The 16,710-nt window shown below is 49.1% G+C and overlaps 3 protein-coding genes across 3 annotated transcripts in view; 1 reads left to right on the top strand and 2 right to left on the bottom strand.

Annotated features, from left to right (window-relative positions):
• Nucleotides 1-1,829: 1,829 nt before the first annotated feature.
• LOC149364613 (molybdopterin synthase catalytic subunit-like) lies at nt 1,830-2,474 on the bottom strand. The gene has a single exon (XM_089574567.1). The coding sequence runs from the start codon at nt 2,472-2,474 to the stop codon at nt 2,034-2,036; it is 441 nt and encodes a 146-aa protein (XP_089430693.1). The 3' UTR covers nt 1,830-2,033.
• A 24-nt stretch (nt 2,475-2,498) lies between these two features.
• Mocs2A (Molybdenum cofactor synthesis 2A) lies at nt 2,499-2,970 on the bottom strand. Its single transcript, XM_089574568.1, has one exon. The coding sequence runs from the start codon at nt 2,763-2,765 to the stop codon at nt 2,499-2,501; it is 267 nt and encodes an 88-aa protein (XP_089430694.1). The 5' UTR covers nt 2,766-2,970.
• Nucleotides 2,971-3,927: 957 nt separating this feature from the next.
• The window catches only part of LOC149364615 (guanine nucleotide-binding protein G(I)/G(S)/G(T) subunit beta-1), a 33,270-nt gene continuing 20,487 nt past the window's right edge, over nt 3,928-16,710 (top strand). The window contains exons 1-2 of the mRNA XM_089574564.1: nt 3,928-4,244; nt 5,840-5,919. Coding sequence (XP_089430690.1) covers nt 5,863-5,919 — 57 coding nt within the window. The 5' untranslated portion in view covers nt 3,928-4,244; nt 5,840-5,862. The remainder of the gene's footprint in view (nt 4,245-5,839; nt 5,920-16,710) is intronic.

Genomic DNA, 16,710 nt, shown 5'->3' on the forward strand with positions numbered 1-16,710 from the left:
GTCCCAAAGCGACTCAGGCTACGAGGGGCGCCGTAGTGGAGGGCTCCGGAAATTTTGGCCACCTGGGGTTATTTAACGTGCACTGACATCGCACAGTACACGGGCGTCTAGAATTTCGCCTCCATCGAAATTCAGCCGCCGCGGCCGGGATCGAACCCGCGTCTTTGGGACAGCAGCCGAGCGCCATAACCACTGAGCCACCGCGGCGGGGCCAACCAGCAATGAGGATATTATTAGGCTCCTTAATTACTGAGAGGCGTGTATAGCCCACCGTAAGTAATATCCACATTAGTCTTTAGAATTTCATAAACGCGGTTACCCTCGGCGCTGTGGCCCAACAAATTCTGCCTACATCACGCCCGAGTGCATGCGCTTTCGAGAAGCTTGCAGGCAAAGCAAACTGTCCAGTGCACGTAACTCGTCGAAAGAGCCAAAATTTGTTGGGCCACCGCACCGAGGGCAACCGCGTTTTCGAAATTCTGAAAACTGATATGGATATTTATTACAGTGGGCTACACGTCCCTCGATAATTAGGGAGCCTAATGTTCACAGGCAAAAAGTTAATTTCTTTGGAGGAGAAATTCTAGAGGCCCGTGTACTGTGCGATGTCAGTGCAGGTTTAAGAACCCCAGGTGGTCTAAATTTCCGGAGCCCTCCACTACAGCGTCTCTCATAGCCTTAGTCGCTTTGGGACGTTAAACCCCATAAACCAACCAACCTAACCTTTCAATATTAGTTAACCAGCCTGCTATAGTTAGCACCTATTCTGATGTACTTCACCGCTGTCAATGCTATGTCCAAAAAAGCGGTCTTCTAACTCAAAAAGCTTATTTTCAAAAATTTTGTAAAGCCTTAGGTAAAGCCTTAAAAATTTTAGTTCAAAGTTCGCGCTTCGTCTGTCGTCCTCGAAGTGTGTCTCGTTTGTTCAAGTACAGCGCGGTTTCCACACGATGAACCACCGACTAGCCCCTATAAATGCTCTCTTACCCTGAGCGCGACAGCACCGCATCTAGGCGGCAGAGATACTAGGGGGTTATACCAGAGAGTACAACGTTCCTTGACTTTTGTGAATAATGCGCATTGGCGCCAGCTGGTTTGAACAGCTCATTCACTCTGCAAACGAGGAGAGTTGTTTAGCAGTGCAGTGACGTATATGCCGTACTCATGCGGGGATCGCTTGTGTCTATCCACACAGAAGCAATCGATCTTATGTAGCCGACGGAGCAATGGGTCATGAAACAGCGGAGCAGAAAAAAGAAATGGAATGCACATGCAGATACGTGGTAATAGCCAGCTCCCAACGCCGACAGCATGCGCCCATGGCGATTATTTTTACCGTTTTCTTTTAGCAACAGTTCGGAATGCCGTCTTGCAGACGTCAATACACACCAAGAGCAGGCAGAAAAGCACGCCGCAGTTCCCTTACTAGGCGAGTTTTGCAATCGTTGGGATTCAGCATTAATTTAAAATCATGCCTCGAAAAGTGCAAATGTAAGAACATGCAGACACACGAGCCGGCATTTAGTTATCAGAGCACCGCGTTCTACTTACATTTTTATAAAGACCTCGCGAACGGCGGCAAACGAAGCTTTCCTTCTACATACCATTCTACATCCCGGCCGCGGCGAACCTATTTAGATGGAGGCGTTTCGGTACTAATGACGCTTCGGGACTTTAGACCCACCCCCAATTCATCTCGCCGCGATCGATCCCTCATGTAGGCGCGATGATATATCCAACCATTGCGAGTGATCCAACGCTCGTGATTCCGGACGACGATTTTCACGCAGCCGGCCAGCTGGAATCCTAAAATAGAGACTATACATACAAACATTTCATAATTTATTGCCAACACATCTGTAAAACGAAACATTACTTTCAGCCGGCAGGCCATGCATGCAGTTCCTGCGAAAATGACTGGATGCTAGAAAAACGTAAAAATTGCACAGGAAAAACGGCACTTCGCGGTTCAACAACTATACAGAAGGGAACAAGTTGCCTGTCATTCGTGGGGCCACCGCACGCACAGTTCATTACCGGCGTTCAATCCAAAAGCACTCCTTGTTCTCCTTCCACTCTTGGCCACCGTCCTCGTAGTACTCCTTCTTCCAGACGGGCACTCGACGCTTGACCTCGTCGATGGAGTACTTGACGGCCTCCTGGGCTTCCTGCCGGTGCTCGGACGAGATGGCGATAAGCACGCTCGCCTCTCCGACGGGGACGTCGCCCAGACGGTGGATCAGTGCTATGTTCTTGACGCGCCACTGGCGCCGAACCGCACCGCAGATGTGGAGCATCTCGCGTTTCGCCATCGGAGCGTAAGCTTCGTAGCTCAGCTTGCTCACTCGCTTGCCTTCGAAATGGTTGCGCGTCGTGCCGAGGAACATGGAAACCGCGCCGCAGTCCGGGGATCCGACCTTGGCCAGCACCGTCTCGACGTCCAGTCTGGCCGCTGTCAGTTCTACGTAATCCATGGCGATGATCTGGGAGACCTCAGATCAACCGCCGCTGATCGGAGGAATGAAGGCGACTTCGTCTCCTAGCTGCAGCGTCACTTCGACCCCCGACTCGAGGTACGACTCGTTCACAGCGATCACAGCGCTGTGCTGCAGCACTGAGAGCTTCGGGTACACGTTGAAAATCACCTGCTTCAGCTCTTCGACGTCTCGGAGCACGACGGGGGCGACGAGAGACGCTTCGGAGGCGCCGACCAACTCGCGGGCCTTGGCGAACAGAAGCAAGCGCACAGGCACCTCTGGGCGCATGATACAGTGAGCGGCAGCTGTCGAATATGGCTGCGGTCGGCTCTCTGCCTAGCCCTTAGGGCATTATCGAATGCATGCGAATCAAATGACGACTTCCGTCGCGACGCCGCGCAGCAAGGCCGAACGTCCAAAACATCGCGGGATAACTCGCCACATGTGGCCGAAAGCCAAAAGCCGGCTGCTATTTACGATCAAGACCGCAATGCGTCGCGACCATGGAGGATGGTCGCGACTGATGCGACTACAGTGGCTTCTAGCGGCGAAATATCAAGCTGTCAACAATTCGTGTGCCCGATTTGCCGCAGATGGCGCTAATTGCCCCGAAAGTGGTACGAAATGGATGCTTCAGTCGCATTGTGTGCTTGCATCGCGGGCCGCAGTTTCAATGCTGGAGTGGTGGCGACACATAACTGAGTGTATTCGCCAGAAACACCAACGTGGCCTGCCATATGAGCCACTTCAAGATATAATCAATTTCCTGTTCAAGCTACAGCGGGAAGAAACAAAACAGAACTCACGAAGAACAATGCAATAATAATGCACACAGCTGCAAAGGACCTACAGTTCAGGAAAAGAGGAAATGGTTTTGCAAATGAACCGAAGGGTTCTAAGCGACCGCATAACATCCTCACTCTAGCAAAGCAAAAGTTATAATTCAGTTCATTTTTTAAAATAGTTGGCTCCACCTCATTGTTTTGTTGCAATGCAGGAAAAGTAGCGCGTGTTGTGCTGCTGTAATGTGCAACCTCTGCAACCACACGTTTACCTGCGTTTAATTGCAATCAAAACTTGCAGCTTTAGGATCATGCTTATATTCAATAAATATATGATATACCTTTCTTTGCTCGGCAACATCCCAGTTTGGCATGAATTAAATGAGTACAGCTTGCAAAACACCTTGCGCAAAGTCATTTCGACGCTATAGTTGCTTTCGAATAGCTGCTTTGGCACTGGGTCTACGTTTACGCTTGCGTTAGCAGCTCATGATTTACCAGCGAACGAAAAAAAAAAAACAGGGGTTCAACAAAACAAACAAAGGCGAAATGCCGTCACCCGCCCCTGGACCAAACCTTTCCCGGAACAAGTAATATCCGTGCGTCATTTCCGGTAGTGCGTGGTCCTCCGCGCAGCCGCTGTGGGATTGTGCTTGGCGCATGCGTCGAGCAGTCCGCTATTAAATTCAGTACGGGGTCTTTGCCGGTTTGTGCACGGGAGCCGCACCCTGCTCAAAGCGGTCGGGAAAAAAATTTACGAACACGCTCGAGGGTTCTCGTGCACTCGCCGGGTACCGAAGTGCGGTGGATGCTGAAGTGTGGTTTGTGAGGTTTGTTGGACATACGTAGTGGACATTCTTCCATGCTGCTCAACGAACTGCTGTGACGGCACGCTGGGACACCATTCGCCCCACGGCAAGCCTGGGACACCCGGCGAATTGTTTCAGCGTTAGGCCTATTATTAGAGGGAAGTTACTCTCGGAAGGTATGGTTCCTCCATGTTTCGCCTGATTCCGTTCCAGTCGTTCGCCGATGCCGCACGGACGGAGCTTTGCGCACGCTTGCTCGGGTGTTCGGAACTGCTTTCGGGTCGCCGATTCGGCGGAAACGGTGACAATTATTCTTGAGTTAGGGCTAGCGCTGCTCCTCCCAGCGCTGTAAAATGGCGGATATTATGTTCCGATCAGCTCAAATTTCGCTCGTTGCTGGCGAAGTTGCGAAAAGTTACTGCCGCACGAACTGTGCTAGTGGCCGCGCTTGACCGTGGAAACGTCATTTGGCCGAAGCATCGTTACTGTGTCATCGTAGCTCGCGGAAGTGCCTGCAAACCTTCACGATGTGCCCGAAGTGGTGTGACATACTTGGCTTGTTTGCAAAAACAACGTGGCGGCCCTTCTTGCTACGGGTTACGCCCGCTCGCGCTCTCCGATGCTCTGCATATCTGTGCACTTGCAAAGCGGTATTAATAGCCGGTGCTAACATCAGCTTGGTCTGTGAGTTGCACTCCCGATTCGGTGACGACGATAACCCTAAACTTGATCGGCGCCCTGCGGTGGTTTATATCTCACTCGCGCGTTTTTTGCGTCCTATCCGGTGGAGGGCGGAGCGGCTATTTAGTCTTCGCTGTCGCGATTTTCGTGTGCTTTTTCTGAGCTTAGTTGATCTCCCTGCTCGTGTAAGCTCGGCTAACGTGTGTTTTAAGCCTAACGATCGTGCTTGTGACAAGTTGCTTGTGAGTTGGCCTGCAAACGGTATGTGCAGCGAAGAACATTTCAACTCGTCGGCCTGGGCGTACGCGCACAACATGCGTCGAGGTGCATTGCAGCCGGAGTGTTTGTGTTGGTTCCGTTATGACCGACCCGCCCTCCCTGTTCCGGCTCGTTGCAACCACGAAGGCGTTGCGTGTGTCGCGAGGAAACTTGTTTCCAGCGTGCATTGCAGTCGGCGTGTGGGTGCGGACGTACTGCGTGGCGTTTTGGCAGGCCGCGCTGCTTCGTTGCAAAATGACGCGCCACGTCTTGCAAAAACTTGTTTTAACAAAAGTGTGAACCAATGTGACATATGCGTGTGTGCATAAATAATTCACTCTGCATGATAAATGCCGTGGAAATGAAACAGGCTTGTGTATATATGGGGTACTCATTCACCCATGCATTATGTTGCAACAAAGGTGCAATCTGTTGTATGGAGTTAGGACAAACCTTTCTTGGGCACAATTCATTGATCTGTACATCATTTCACATAGTGAATTATGCACCTTTGTTAATCCAGTAGTGCTTTGATTAGTTCTCACTGTATGTCTGTGCCTTTCGTAGATCCATCAATTCGTGTTGTTCAGCGTATCAGTGTGAGTGGTGAATGGAATCATCCTGTGCACTACTTTGACAACCCAGGAGCGATCGTCTAGTTTCCTCTTGTGGCTGTACCGTAGTGCAAGATAATGCTAGCCAACGGTTCGCCGTGCATGCTTTGTCTTCTTGGTGTGCACAGAAAATCGTGGCCTACATTGCATCTCTTAAAACTCATACTAAACCATTGTTCTGAGCATGTTTGCCAACTCAGTGAATTTGCGTTTTGCAGGTCGAGGAGCCTAAGCTAACAAAATGAATGAAGTGGAGAGTCTACGTCAAGAAGCAGAGACATTAAAGAACACAATACGAGTAAGTTTCATGAAACAACTTTCTCTGGTCCGCATGTATAGGTGGCCAAATTTGATGTGAAGTTCATGCATGTGGTTACCAGTCACATTTACAAGAAGCTTGTCTTGCAGAGGAAGCCTCTTTCTTCGACACTTCACTCCTGAGAAATAGTGGCATAGCGTGCAAGTTCAATCGTAGCAGCAAATCTAGAGTCAGGCAGTATGCCGAAGTCCCGCTGCCATCTCATTTAAGGGCACAAAGTAGCTATTTCATGCTACAGCTGCTCTCTATGACAAGGTCGGCTGTCAATTTTTTCCTTTATTTTCCTTTATGTGTGCATAGTAAAAGAATGCTGGCACAGTGCTGAGGCACTCATTCACATGATTTGTAATGTGCTACACAGGATGAAAAGACCGGTAAAAAGTACTTCGTTTAACAAAGTTTACAGAAGCAGCTGCATTGGGGTTGTGGTTTATGTGAGCATATCTGCAGCTGCTGTGCCATATTTTCTCTAATTTAGGTTTATGTGTCAGTGGCAGTTATTGTTTAACAGTTATTTGTTTGCCATGGTACTGTTACTGCTGAACTTAAATCCTTTGGTAAACATGCTTTCTTAGCACAAGAAAAAGAAGTGCATGCTTATTGGTAGCTCTAGTAGCTGCGTCAAAGTGCTTTTGATGTGAGGATGTCTACTTCTTAATCTATGCTTGGTCCACACTCGCAGCAAGAGCATAAACTATGTTGAAAAAACTTCGTGATGCCACTACTCATTGCCATGTCTGCTATGACGGGCAGATGTTTGACATGTCGCCGCCTGACGTGAAAAATCCAGCGATATTGTACTGTAGGGCATTTTTGTGGACCTGAGTCTGTGGACACGTGCAAGAATGTCACTGTGGGATCATTAGCTTTCTGCACCAAAAATGCACTGTAGTTTTGGCGTGTAGCTGTCACTGTGTTGCTCTGCTACTGAGCATGAGGTTATCAGTTTCATCCCGTCCACAGTATCTGCATTTTTATATGTTGCAAAAAGAAAAAAAGCTTGTGTACTAAGACTTCGGTACTCGTTAAAAAACCAACTTAAAAAGTTGTTAAAATTTAACCAGCCTCATTTTGGCATCACTCATGCCCATTGCATGAGCTTCGGCATGTTAATAGTAGATTATAGATTTATATCACCTACTTCTAGATTAAGCCGCCGCGGTGGCTCAGTGGTTTTGGCGCTCGGCTGCTGACCCGTAAGACGCGGGTTCGACCTCGGCTGCGGCAACCGAATTTCGATGCAGGCGAAGTTCTAGAGGCCCGTGTGCTGTGCGATGTCAGTGCACATTAAAGAACCCTAGGTGGTCGAAATTTCTGGAGCCCTTCACTACGGCATCCCTCAAGGCCTGAGTTGCTTCGGGACGTTAAACTTCAATAAACCAACCATTATAAAGCACGCTTCGGCATTTGAAGTTTGCACTCATGTTTTGTACTGATGATATATTGGTTTCTTGGATTCGTACGCATGTGCACCAGTGAGATGTGCTAAAATGTGTGTGAACTAATTCTTAATTTTCACTTCGTAACATTTGAGAAGAGTTCTGTCACCAAAGCATGCTCGGTAATATTATCGCCAGGGCTGTATACCTCATCCATCATGTAAACTTGGGTAGGTGATCTGGCCGGTGTGTTTTCAGAACTCTGACAGCCCCCGCTGCAGACGTGCACACATTTTCAGTAAACAGCGTTTAAAATAAAAAATGTAACAATATATATACCCCCCCCCCCCCCCCCCCCATTTATTTAACAACATGCCGTGGTTATCTTTTTAAATGCACTCAGTTTAGCAGCAGGGATTTGTCAGAACTGGCCACAATGCCTTATGGGAAACTGAGAACACCAGGGACAGCACTCGATCATGTGCATGGATGTGAGCCATTTAGGAACAGCGTAAGTGCAAGTGATGGGGTCGGATAATGTGGTAAGCAGGGTGCAATTTACTGCTGCAGTTAAATTTTCTTAGTACCGGTCAGTCTTGCATATTAAACTACATATTAAGTTCGTTTAAAAACAAAACATGCCTCCTCATTCCCATGTTTTTATTGCTGCAAATATGTGTGGAATTGGGAGTAGATAAAATTTAGTAATTGTGGCTGTCCGAACCCAAAGACAAGGTGCGCTGGAAAGCAACATTTGCTGCCCGCATTCCCGAGAAGTTCATGGTCGCGTATCATTTTGTCATTAGTGGACTGGGTGGGTCAAGGTTTTAAAGCGTAAGTGGAAGAATGTTTGTATTTTTGTACTTGCACCAAAGAGTTCTTGAATTTCGTTAATTGCTCTGCTGAGTTAATTCTGTGGCCTTTTCTCTCTGCTTGAAGGTGTGCAACTAACCAGAAATTCGCATATACCGATTGAATACCACATTCATTCCACTTGCAAGGACGCTGCTGCTGTTACTAACAGAGCTGTATTAGAGCTAGAAAAGGCAAGAGTGAATTACAGGTGCCGCTGCCGCTGGCATTTTCTCAAGCAAACTGTAATGGTGTCAGGGGCCTTTTGTTTCTGAATCTCTGAGAATAGACCACTTCATCATATACTTCCAGCCAGTGATCACGGAGTCTGTTGATGCTGTCAGCATCTTCAGTAATGCATTGTTTTCGTGAGCTTGAATTGAATGCCTGAAAAAAATCTTCTGTTTTCACCTCCGGATTTCTAGGGAATGGCTACGTTTTTAGAACAAAAATTAGGCTGAGTTTCCCTCAGTGTTCCTTTAATTTGGCAGATATAATATGCTGGGTCAGTTTATTCAAACTGCGGAATAAATTACGTGACACATATGGGGCTAGGTACATAACTGCTGAGTCCGCCGGAGTGGCTAGGTGGTTATGGTGCTCGGCTGCTGACGCTAAACGTGGGCTGGATCCCGGCTGCGGCGGTCACATTTCTATGGATGTGAAATGCTAGCGGCTTGTGTACTGTGCAATGTTAAACTCCAGGTGGTCGAAATTTCCGGAGCTCTTAACTGCAGCATCCCTCATAGCCTAAGTCGCTTTGGGACGTTAAGCCCCCATAAATCATAAACCAAACATTACACCTGTTTTTGTTTGCTTTGTAGAGGCAGCAGTGGCCAATGACCCCTTTAACCTTACTGTAATGTTTGCTTGTCAACAGGGTTGTAAACTGATTGCAACAGGGGCATCAGATCAAGGTACACAAAAATAAAAGCTCAATTAGGGGTTCTAGATTATCAGGCTTTTGTTCAGGCCGTAGGTACCGTTAATAGAGGCTTGCACACTGCACTTTTGTTCAGTCATGCCAAAGGGGTCGTGGCAATTCCTGCCTTCGTGAAACACTAATATGGTGCTTAATAAGCCGCAATTGTTCTTGATTTTCTGCCTTTAGGAATTTTTACTTTCATGCGCCCATTGCACTCTATTGCAACAGTAATGGTTGCAGTTCTGAGCTTTCTAGGTACATGGTAGGCTTTGTAAACACCCGTAATTGTCTGCTTTCCTGCTACCTAAGTGGGGCCAGCCTGAAACTGTAATACCATGAACATGAATTTCACGTACACACTGCTCATCCTAATTCTGCTCCGTTGGTACTAAAAAAAAAATGAACAAAAAATTGAATTCTGGCCTGTAGATTTCGAATTCAGTGCTTTTGAGCATTCCTCTGGGACAGTCCATTAGGTGGGCTCATTGAATACATCTGACTCAGTTCAGATTGCTTAACTTTCTTGCTATTTTTCTTCTTAAATTCTTGTTATCTCCCAAAATTTCTTACCGAATCAATAGAGAGAAAAGAATGTTGTAACACTCCGACCTAAGTCTCCCGAGAGAAGACTTTTTTTAAGCTGATTTGGTACCTACTTAGGGTCGACTGGATGGGGGCAAAGGACGTGGTTTTGAACCTTTGGCCCACTACCTCAGTTCCAGAAAAAAAATTTCAGTCTTCTCCAACACAGGAACAGTGTCTGTAAGTTTGACCGAGAGCAGAGCGCAATCGTGGAGCATTCTGAGGACTTGGATCATGGCATTGACTTTGAGAATGCCGGGGTCGTTGACACCAAACCCAATCCATTCAAGCAACAGCTTATAGAACTCTTGCAGGAGCACCTTCAGAAACATAAACCAGTCTCAAGGTTGCCTCCCATCAGTATGTGTACACCCCCACCCCACCCCTGCTGTCCCACTAATACAGATTGTTTGCATCATGTGTCTCACATTATGGTGGCCCCCGGAACTGGGGCTGCAAATCAAGAAGGTTTAGAAAGCGTGTCTCTTGCCCCCGTCCAGTCAAACCGGAAGAAAATTCTCAGTCGACCCCAAAAGTTGGTTATCTCGCGAGACTATGATCGGAGTGTCATTCTTTTCTAATTTGCCTCTCGACCAGGCAGATCTGTGCGGAAATGTTCACATTCCAATCTTACTGAATTATTGCACCAAATTCTCACTGCACCAAATTCTCACTCTCAAACTTTGTTGTATGATTGTAATTTGTCGTTTTTAATTTTGTATGAAAAATTTGTGAACAGCCAGTTTAGTGCTGGTAGGTTTAGTGGTGCATTGAGAAGTATTATCTCTTTAATAGCCTAGATGTGGAAAGCTATCTGCCAGCTGTTGTATTTAATGCTGACTAGTGCTGTCCAAGATTGCCTTTGGTTATTCAACGTCCCCATTGGGTAGTTTTGCCAGGTGGTCTCATTCGCTCTCTCTTAAGGCATTGAGTCTTTGGCTGGGGGCTCGCATAATGTTTGAAAAAACATGCGTTACATGTGGGTTCATAGTTTACACTTGCACTGATAAGATTGCTGTGCCAGTTACGCCAATGCTGCTACATTACGACAAATTGCTAGTAATCTGCGCCAAAACTCCGTATTCTCTTACGAACAAAATTCACGGGCGGCATGTGTTATCCTGCCTCTGCGTTAGGCAGGACTAGCAGAAAACACAATTTTTCCGAGGATCCTTCATTCTTTAGTATATATATGCGGGCGGGCACCATGCTGGCCGAGCACATTGTCACCCTGCATAATGAAAGCAGAGAAGCGAAACAGGCCTGCAGCATGCAGGGATTTACTGTGGTCATCCCATGGCATGAAGGCAAGCCGAAAATGCGCTTGACAGAAGCATTCACAAACGGCGCCGGTGTTGACCTCAGCATCTTGTTCAGCTGAAGTGGAGGCACACTACCGCAAACTTCTCAGTGGACGTCGATTTTGGAATTCTCTTTGTTGCCCTATAAAAAAAGAGTCAGATTGTCGTGGATAATTTTTTCACTCACGTCGAACTGTCCCTGCTGCATGGTTCCAGTTCTCCAGCTCATATTCAATGGCACACAACTTCAATCTTGCATCGTAGCTTCACCTCACGGCAGGCAGCATTGTTGAGCAAGAATGCACAACCCGTGGGCATATGGATGCGATGCTGAAATTGAAACTTTAGAGAATATGACAGGACTGGATGCGGCGAGATTATGGTATTCTAGTCATAGGACAACATTTTAAAAGTGTAGTTTTAGCATAGCGTGATCTGTGTTCCACTACCATGAACCGCGTCCGCGGTGAGCTTTCTGCGCATTGTGCAGATGGCCCTGAGGAGCACACTTACCACTGCGCAGGCATAGTTGGGTTCTCGTGGTAGTGGATGGCGCTGTGCTAAGTCTGCAATAACTCTATATATTTTCTCCTTTACTCATTGATTTTTTTTTAAACGTAGTTACTAGGAACGGCAAAAGATTGCAGGTGGCACGTCATTTTTCACCATATAGGAGTCGCACCAACAGAAAAATTTAAAGAAAGAAACGCAGCTTATACTCCTGAAAATGCAATATATATCTAAGCCAAATGCTCACTTTTGGCTGCTCCAAAAGCTGCTGCAAAGTTACTCCGGCCATTCACTTCACTGCACTTACGGACTAGTGTTGTGGCGCACCAAGCTTCATTGTTGCAGTGATTTGCAGTGCTGCTATGGAGGGGCACTTGGGCTGTCAGAAACGGCAGAGTGGAGGGCTTTGAATTAATTTCAAATGCATGGGGCTCTCTCTGACTTGTACTGAGGTCACACATCACATGGATGTTATGTGCGGTGGTTGCCTTAGCCTTGACTCACTTGTGCAACCTCTTGCTCACAGCAACTACAGTTTGTGGTTTGGAGTAGATTTCATCCGTTGGTTAGTGGACCACCATGTGGCTCTGGTCGTCTTGTGGCTTCCAGGATTTCAGAAGAGGGCTTAGTAGGGCTGGCTGGTGCATGTTGACAAAAAATCGATTGAGCGGCGCTGACAGACAGGACGGAAGAGAAGAGCTTGGGTCTACCCATCTTCTTCTCTTCCATCCTGTCTGTTAGGGCTGTTCAATCAGTTTCCAAGGTTCCATCAAAATAAGCGCAGTGCACATTATTGTCAACTAACTCTTAAGTGCACATTCATAACAAGAAGGGAAATTGTGCTGCGAGACATCATTTGAAACATGCCATGGCCTGCCATCTGTCTGTCGAGGTCATCTAATTGAGGTCATTAGTTCTGCAGGGTACGCTAATTGGACTGGGGCATGGGATTGGATTAGCTGATTATTGACTCTCTCTGTCACATATGTAGAGAAATTAGTTAATCATTTGTGCCTGTTGTACATCTGCTATGTTTGCACCACTGTTTTGTTAAATGCTGCTGTGCCTCTTTTTTGCATGCCAACTTTTTATACTGAAAGTACCGTGAACCAGTCTTAATAAGCATTTTGTAGTATGCACAATGTACTCGGTCACAAATTGTTGCTTGACATCTTCACCGTGGCTGCTCACAGCTGTCCAGTCATTAATTTGCTCAACAACAGCTGTTTACGGGCCCTATTGGTGAACCTGAGTGGCATATGCTTCTATGTGAAAGTTACTTGCAGTGGCTTTGTTTTGGCAGTGCCTCCTTTGTGCTATACTCTGCATCTCTAGTGAAGCCTATCTGGGCCCCAGCTCCCTCTACCCCTCCCCTCTTGCTCATTTACATAGGTACGTGGCATTGCTATGGGTTTCTGTGCTTAGGAAGATTGAAAGTCATTCAGGGTGCATTTAGACTTCTGGGGCTGGAACATGGGGCTGTTAATTCAGGTAATTATTAATTAGGACCCTTTTGGCACTATACGTATATCGGGCCTACTTGCTAGACCTCATTAATCATCCTTTTGCAAACACTGGCTGGGCAGGAAAAGTAGTTTCCAAATTTTGATGAGAATGCACCAGCGTGACTCGTTTTCATTGTTGCATGGGTTCACCAGATAAAATTCGGGGAACTGTAATGTGGACCACGTGAACTGGCCGTATTTTCAGTGCCAAATTGTAACTCAAAGCTTCGTTTTTTTTTTCCCTTACATTACTCTTGTAGGACTCCATCATATGTTGCAAGTAGTTGTCATTGCCCCTTTTAATATTAGCTGCGTTGTCGTCTGTGTGGTTTCCTTTCATACATTCGTTCAGTTTCGTTGCTCCAGTTTCCGAGGCTATGACATGTTGAGTATGGCTGAGCTCTGCATTCAGGATAGGCTTTCTCCAAGCTTTAGTTAGGTGCTGCAGTCATGCATATGAGATGTGTACAAGTTTGTCTATAGGGCACTGGTGTGGAAGCATGCAAGGTAGCGTGGGTTTTCTTGGAATCATGGTGCCGCATCACATCCACTGCTCTTGATGCCAGGTGTATTTGCAGATGCATACAAGTAGTATCCATCTCCTTGCATCCACGAGTCTCTGTAGTGCCATAGCTTCGAATTTCATTTCGTGCGCTGTGTTCAGTTGCTATAACCTCACCTATCTTGCAAAAGGTTTGGCAAGTTTCGGAGGGGCGAACGTTGCTCCTAAAATGGGTGCCTGGCGTGCAGCTGCCTGCACCGTGTTGGGCAGAAGTGGCAGCTGCGGGAAGTAACCGGCGCGTCCGTGCCTTTTCTCTGGTTGCCGCCCGGCTTCTCCTGCGACCGGCCTCAGTTCGTTTCCCCTGCACGGCTCGCTGCTTTTCGAGCATTTCTGGTGCTCTCGATTTGCCCCGTTCCCCCCCCCCCCCCCCCCCCCTCGAGCGACCCGCGTGACGTGAGCGGCGGCCCTTCCCTCCTCCTCTTCCCCCACCCGGCCGAAAGCCGTCGGCGCTCGGCCGGCTTTTCTGCCCGGCGCGGGCCGCGGCTCAAGTTGATCGATTTTCGAAAACGGCGGTGCTGGCGCGAAAGTAGGGGGGGGGGGGGTATTGTGCGCCTCCTCGCCTAATGACGTCACTGGGAGCGGCGTTCGTTCTGCTCGTCGCCGCTGCCCCGGGAGTGACGTGCCCGCTGGCGTGTGTGGTGCGGGGGTCCGCCGTCTTTCTCCTTTGATCTTTTCTGTGCGCGGCGCGTGCGGGCTCGCGATCTACTACCTCCGTGCGCAAGCCCGACCCCCCCTAGACTTCCCAACCACGTGCCTAGCAGCGCTGGGCGTTGTTTTGCGTTGCTTTGTTTTTCGTCGGCTGGCGGGTCTGTTTGCGTTAACATCGGCGCCAGCCGGAAGCGAATCCTGCGGCTGTTGTAGCGGGACGATATGATCGCAGGGACCTCGGGCCACGAGCTTTTACCGCGGAAAAAAAGAAGGAATTGCGCTTGCCACGCGCGTGTGGCATTTCCACTGCATCCCGCGTGCAGCTTTCACCTCATTCATGGCCGATCTCTCCGCTGGCGACGAACGGGAGACCACAAAGCGGGTGGCTCGCACGGGAAATAAACGCCTCCGATCTTGCTCTCCAGCGGCGCCGCATGCGCTGGCAGCGACCAGCGTGCAACCTCATCTCTTTGTTTGTTTTTCCTTGGGTGCTTTCTCTCTTCCCCCTCTGGATTGGCAGCGGAGAGCTAGCTGTCCGTATCCGAGGCGGGATCTCTGTCGCACGCAGCTGCGGCATTATTTTCCGGACGGGCTTTGCGGCGCGCAAAGCTGTTTCGCTTTTCCGCTGCGTTGTGTGGCTACGTGCCCGGCGCAACGTCCGCTGCCGGGTTTCTGCGCGACGTGCTGTCGGAACTGGCCACCGCCCATGCGACGTCCCGCGTCGTCACGGGACAGTGGGACGGGCAAGCAAGGTGGAGGTAGCGCTCCCTGCGACGTCCCGAACGGCTGCACGCCTGTGCGCTTGAGATTACTTCCCTACGACTGCTCCGAGGTGGCGCCCCGCGCAAATGCACTCGCGGCTCGCTAATGTTGGTGATGGGGCTTGGACGGACGACGTTCTGCACTGCTGCGAAGCCAGTGTCCGAAACGTCTCTCCCGCGCCGTTGGTTGGAGCCGTTGCGTGCTGTAGGGCTAGCGGATTCAAAACGGATGCACCCATCAGGGCTCGGCGGTTGTGTCTTTGCACGGCGGCATTATTTGCGTTCTCAGAATGAAGAGGCGCGGAAAAACGCGATGTGTAGCTTCTTGAAACCATTCAAAGCTGCTGGCATAAGACGACCGCTACGCTGGGGCTCTTGGTGATCAAGCGTTTCCGAGAGCCTCGACACCTTCGTGGCCAGACGCTAACCTCGCGCTGTCATTCCTGGCCACGGGGCACTCTGGCGGACGTGCCTCAGTGCACGCGGCTTAGTGCACCTGCTAGCCGCATGGAGTGGACAAACTCGGCGAGCGGACCGTGGCTCCGCGAGCGGTGTAGGAGGAGGAGGGGAGGGAGCGCTGTGCGGAGCGGGAGGGGTGGCGCTCGTCGCCGCTTTCTCTTCCCCCACTCTCCGTCCCCTCTAGCCGGCGCCTCCTCGCCCGCGAGCCCTGGATTTCGGGCTTGACGTCACTCTGACGTCATTCGCCCAGCGCGGGCCTTGAAGGTCACGGGTGTCACTCGTGTGCCGTTGATCACTGTGTAGGGGAGTGGGGGGAAGGGTTCACGCTGTTAGCACTGCCCCTCGTGCCTCCAATCACTCCGGTAAACTGGGAATCATGCCGGCTCGGGCGCCAACCCCTGCGCGAGTGTGGCTTCCGGGTCGGGTCGGAATGCAGTCCCGAGTCCCCCTGTGCGGCTGTTTGGCTCGTTTCCCTTGCCATTGCCGGGAGCAACAACCCCTTGCAGGGGCAGCGGGTAGGGTTGGACTCCAAGTGTTTCAGTTAATAAATTTCACCTTTGTGACAAACAGACTTCAGCTTGCTCAGAGAGCAAGTAAGCCAGGTAAAAGTGCAGTTTTGCGCTTAATGCATTCTGGGGCTTTGCTACATTCTGGAACTGCTGGGACTTGAACGCTAGTGTGAAAGAACCCTCTGCTGATCTCTTGCCTTCTTGGGCTGAAATGCACCTTTTGTTAGGTTGTCCTTGCAGAATTGCATGTCTCCCTTCAGTTTTGTTTGCTTACACCATTTTCTTATTTCTCCCCATTTGTGGCCACACATCCCGGTAAACCGAGCTACACAGAAACTCCACTTTTGAAAGTGGGAATATGAATGCTGTGACCAGCTCACTGATGGAACGCTCACATTTTTCGTGGCTAACAAAGTTGCATAAAAACTTCGTCTGTATTCAAGAGAGCAGATTTGTGCAAAGACATTCACAGTAGGAATTTTGCAAGAGCTTGAGTGTGTTTTGAAGTTCTATTGGATTGACATAACATATTGATTCGTTTTCTATTCCACTTTGTTTTTGTTTGGCCGTCGCGGTGGCTCAGTGGTTATGGTGCTTAGCTGCTGACCCAAACGTCGTGGGTTCGATCCCGGCCGCGGTGGTTGAATTTCTATGGAGGCGAAATTCTGGAGGCCCGTGTACTGTGCGATGTTAGTGCACGTTAAAGAACCCCAGGTGGTCGAAATTACCAGAGCCCTCCACTACGGCGTCCCTCATAGCCTGAGTCGCTTTGGGACG

This window comes from Amblyomma mixtum, chromosome 2 (genome assembly GCF_055824585.1).
Source record: "Amblyomma mixtum isolate Tamu chromosome 2, ASM5582458v1, whole genome shotgun sequence".
NCBI classification, from domain to species: domain Eukaryota; kingdom Metazoa; phylum Arthropoda; class Arachnida; order Ixodida; family Ixodidae; genus Amblyomma; species Amblyomma mixtum.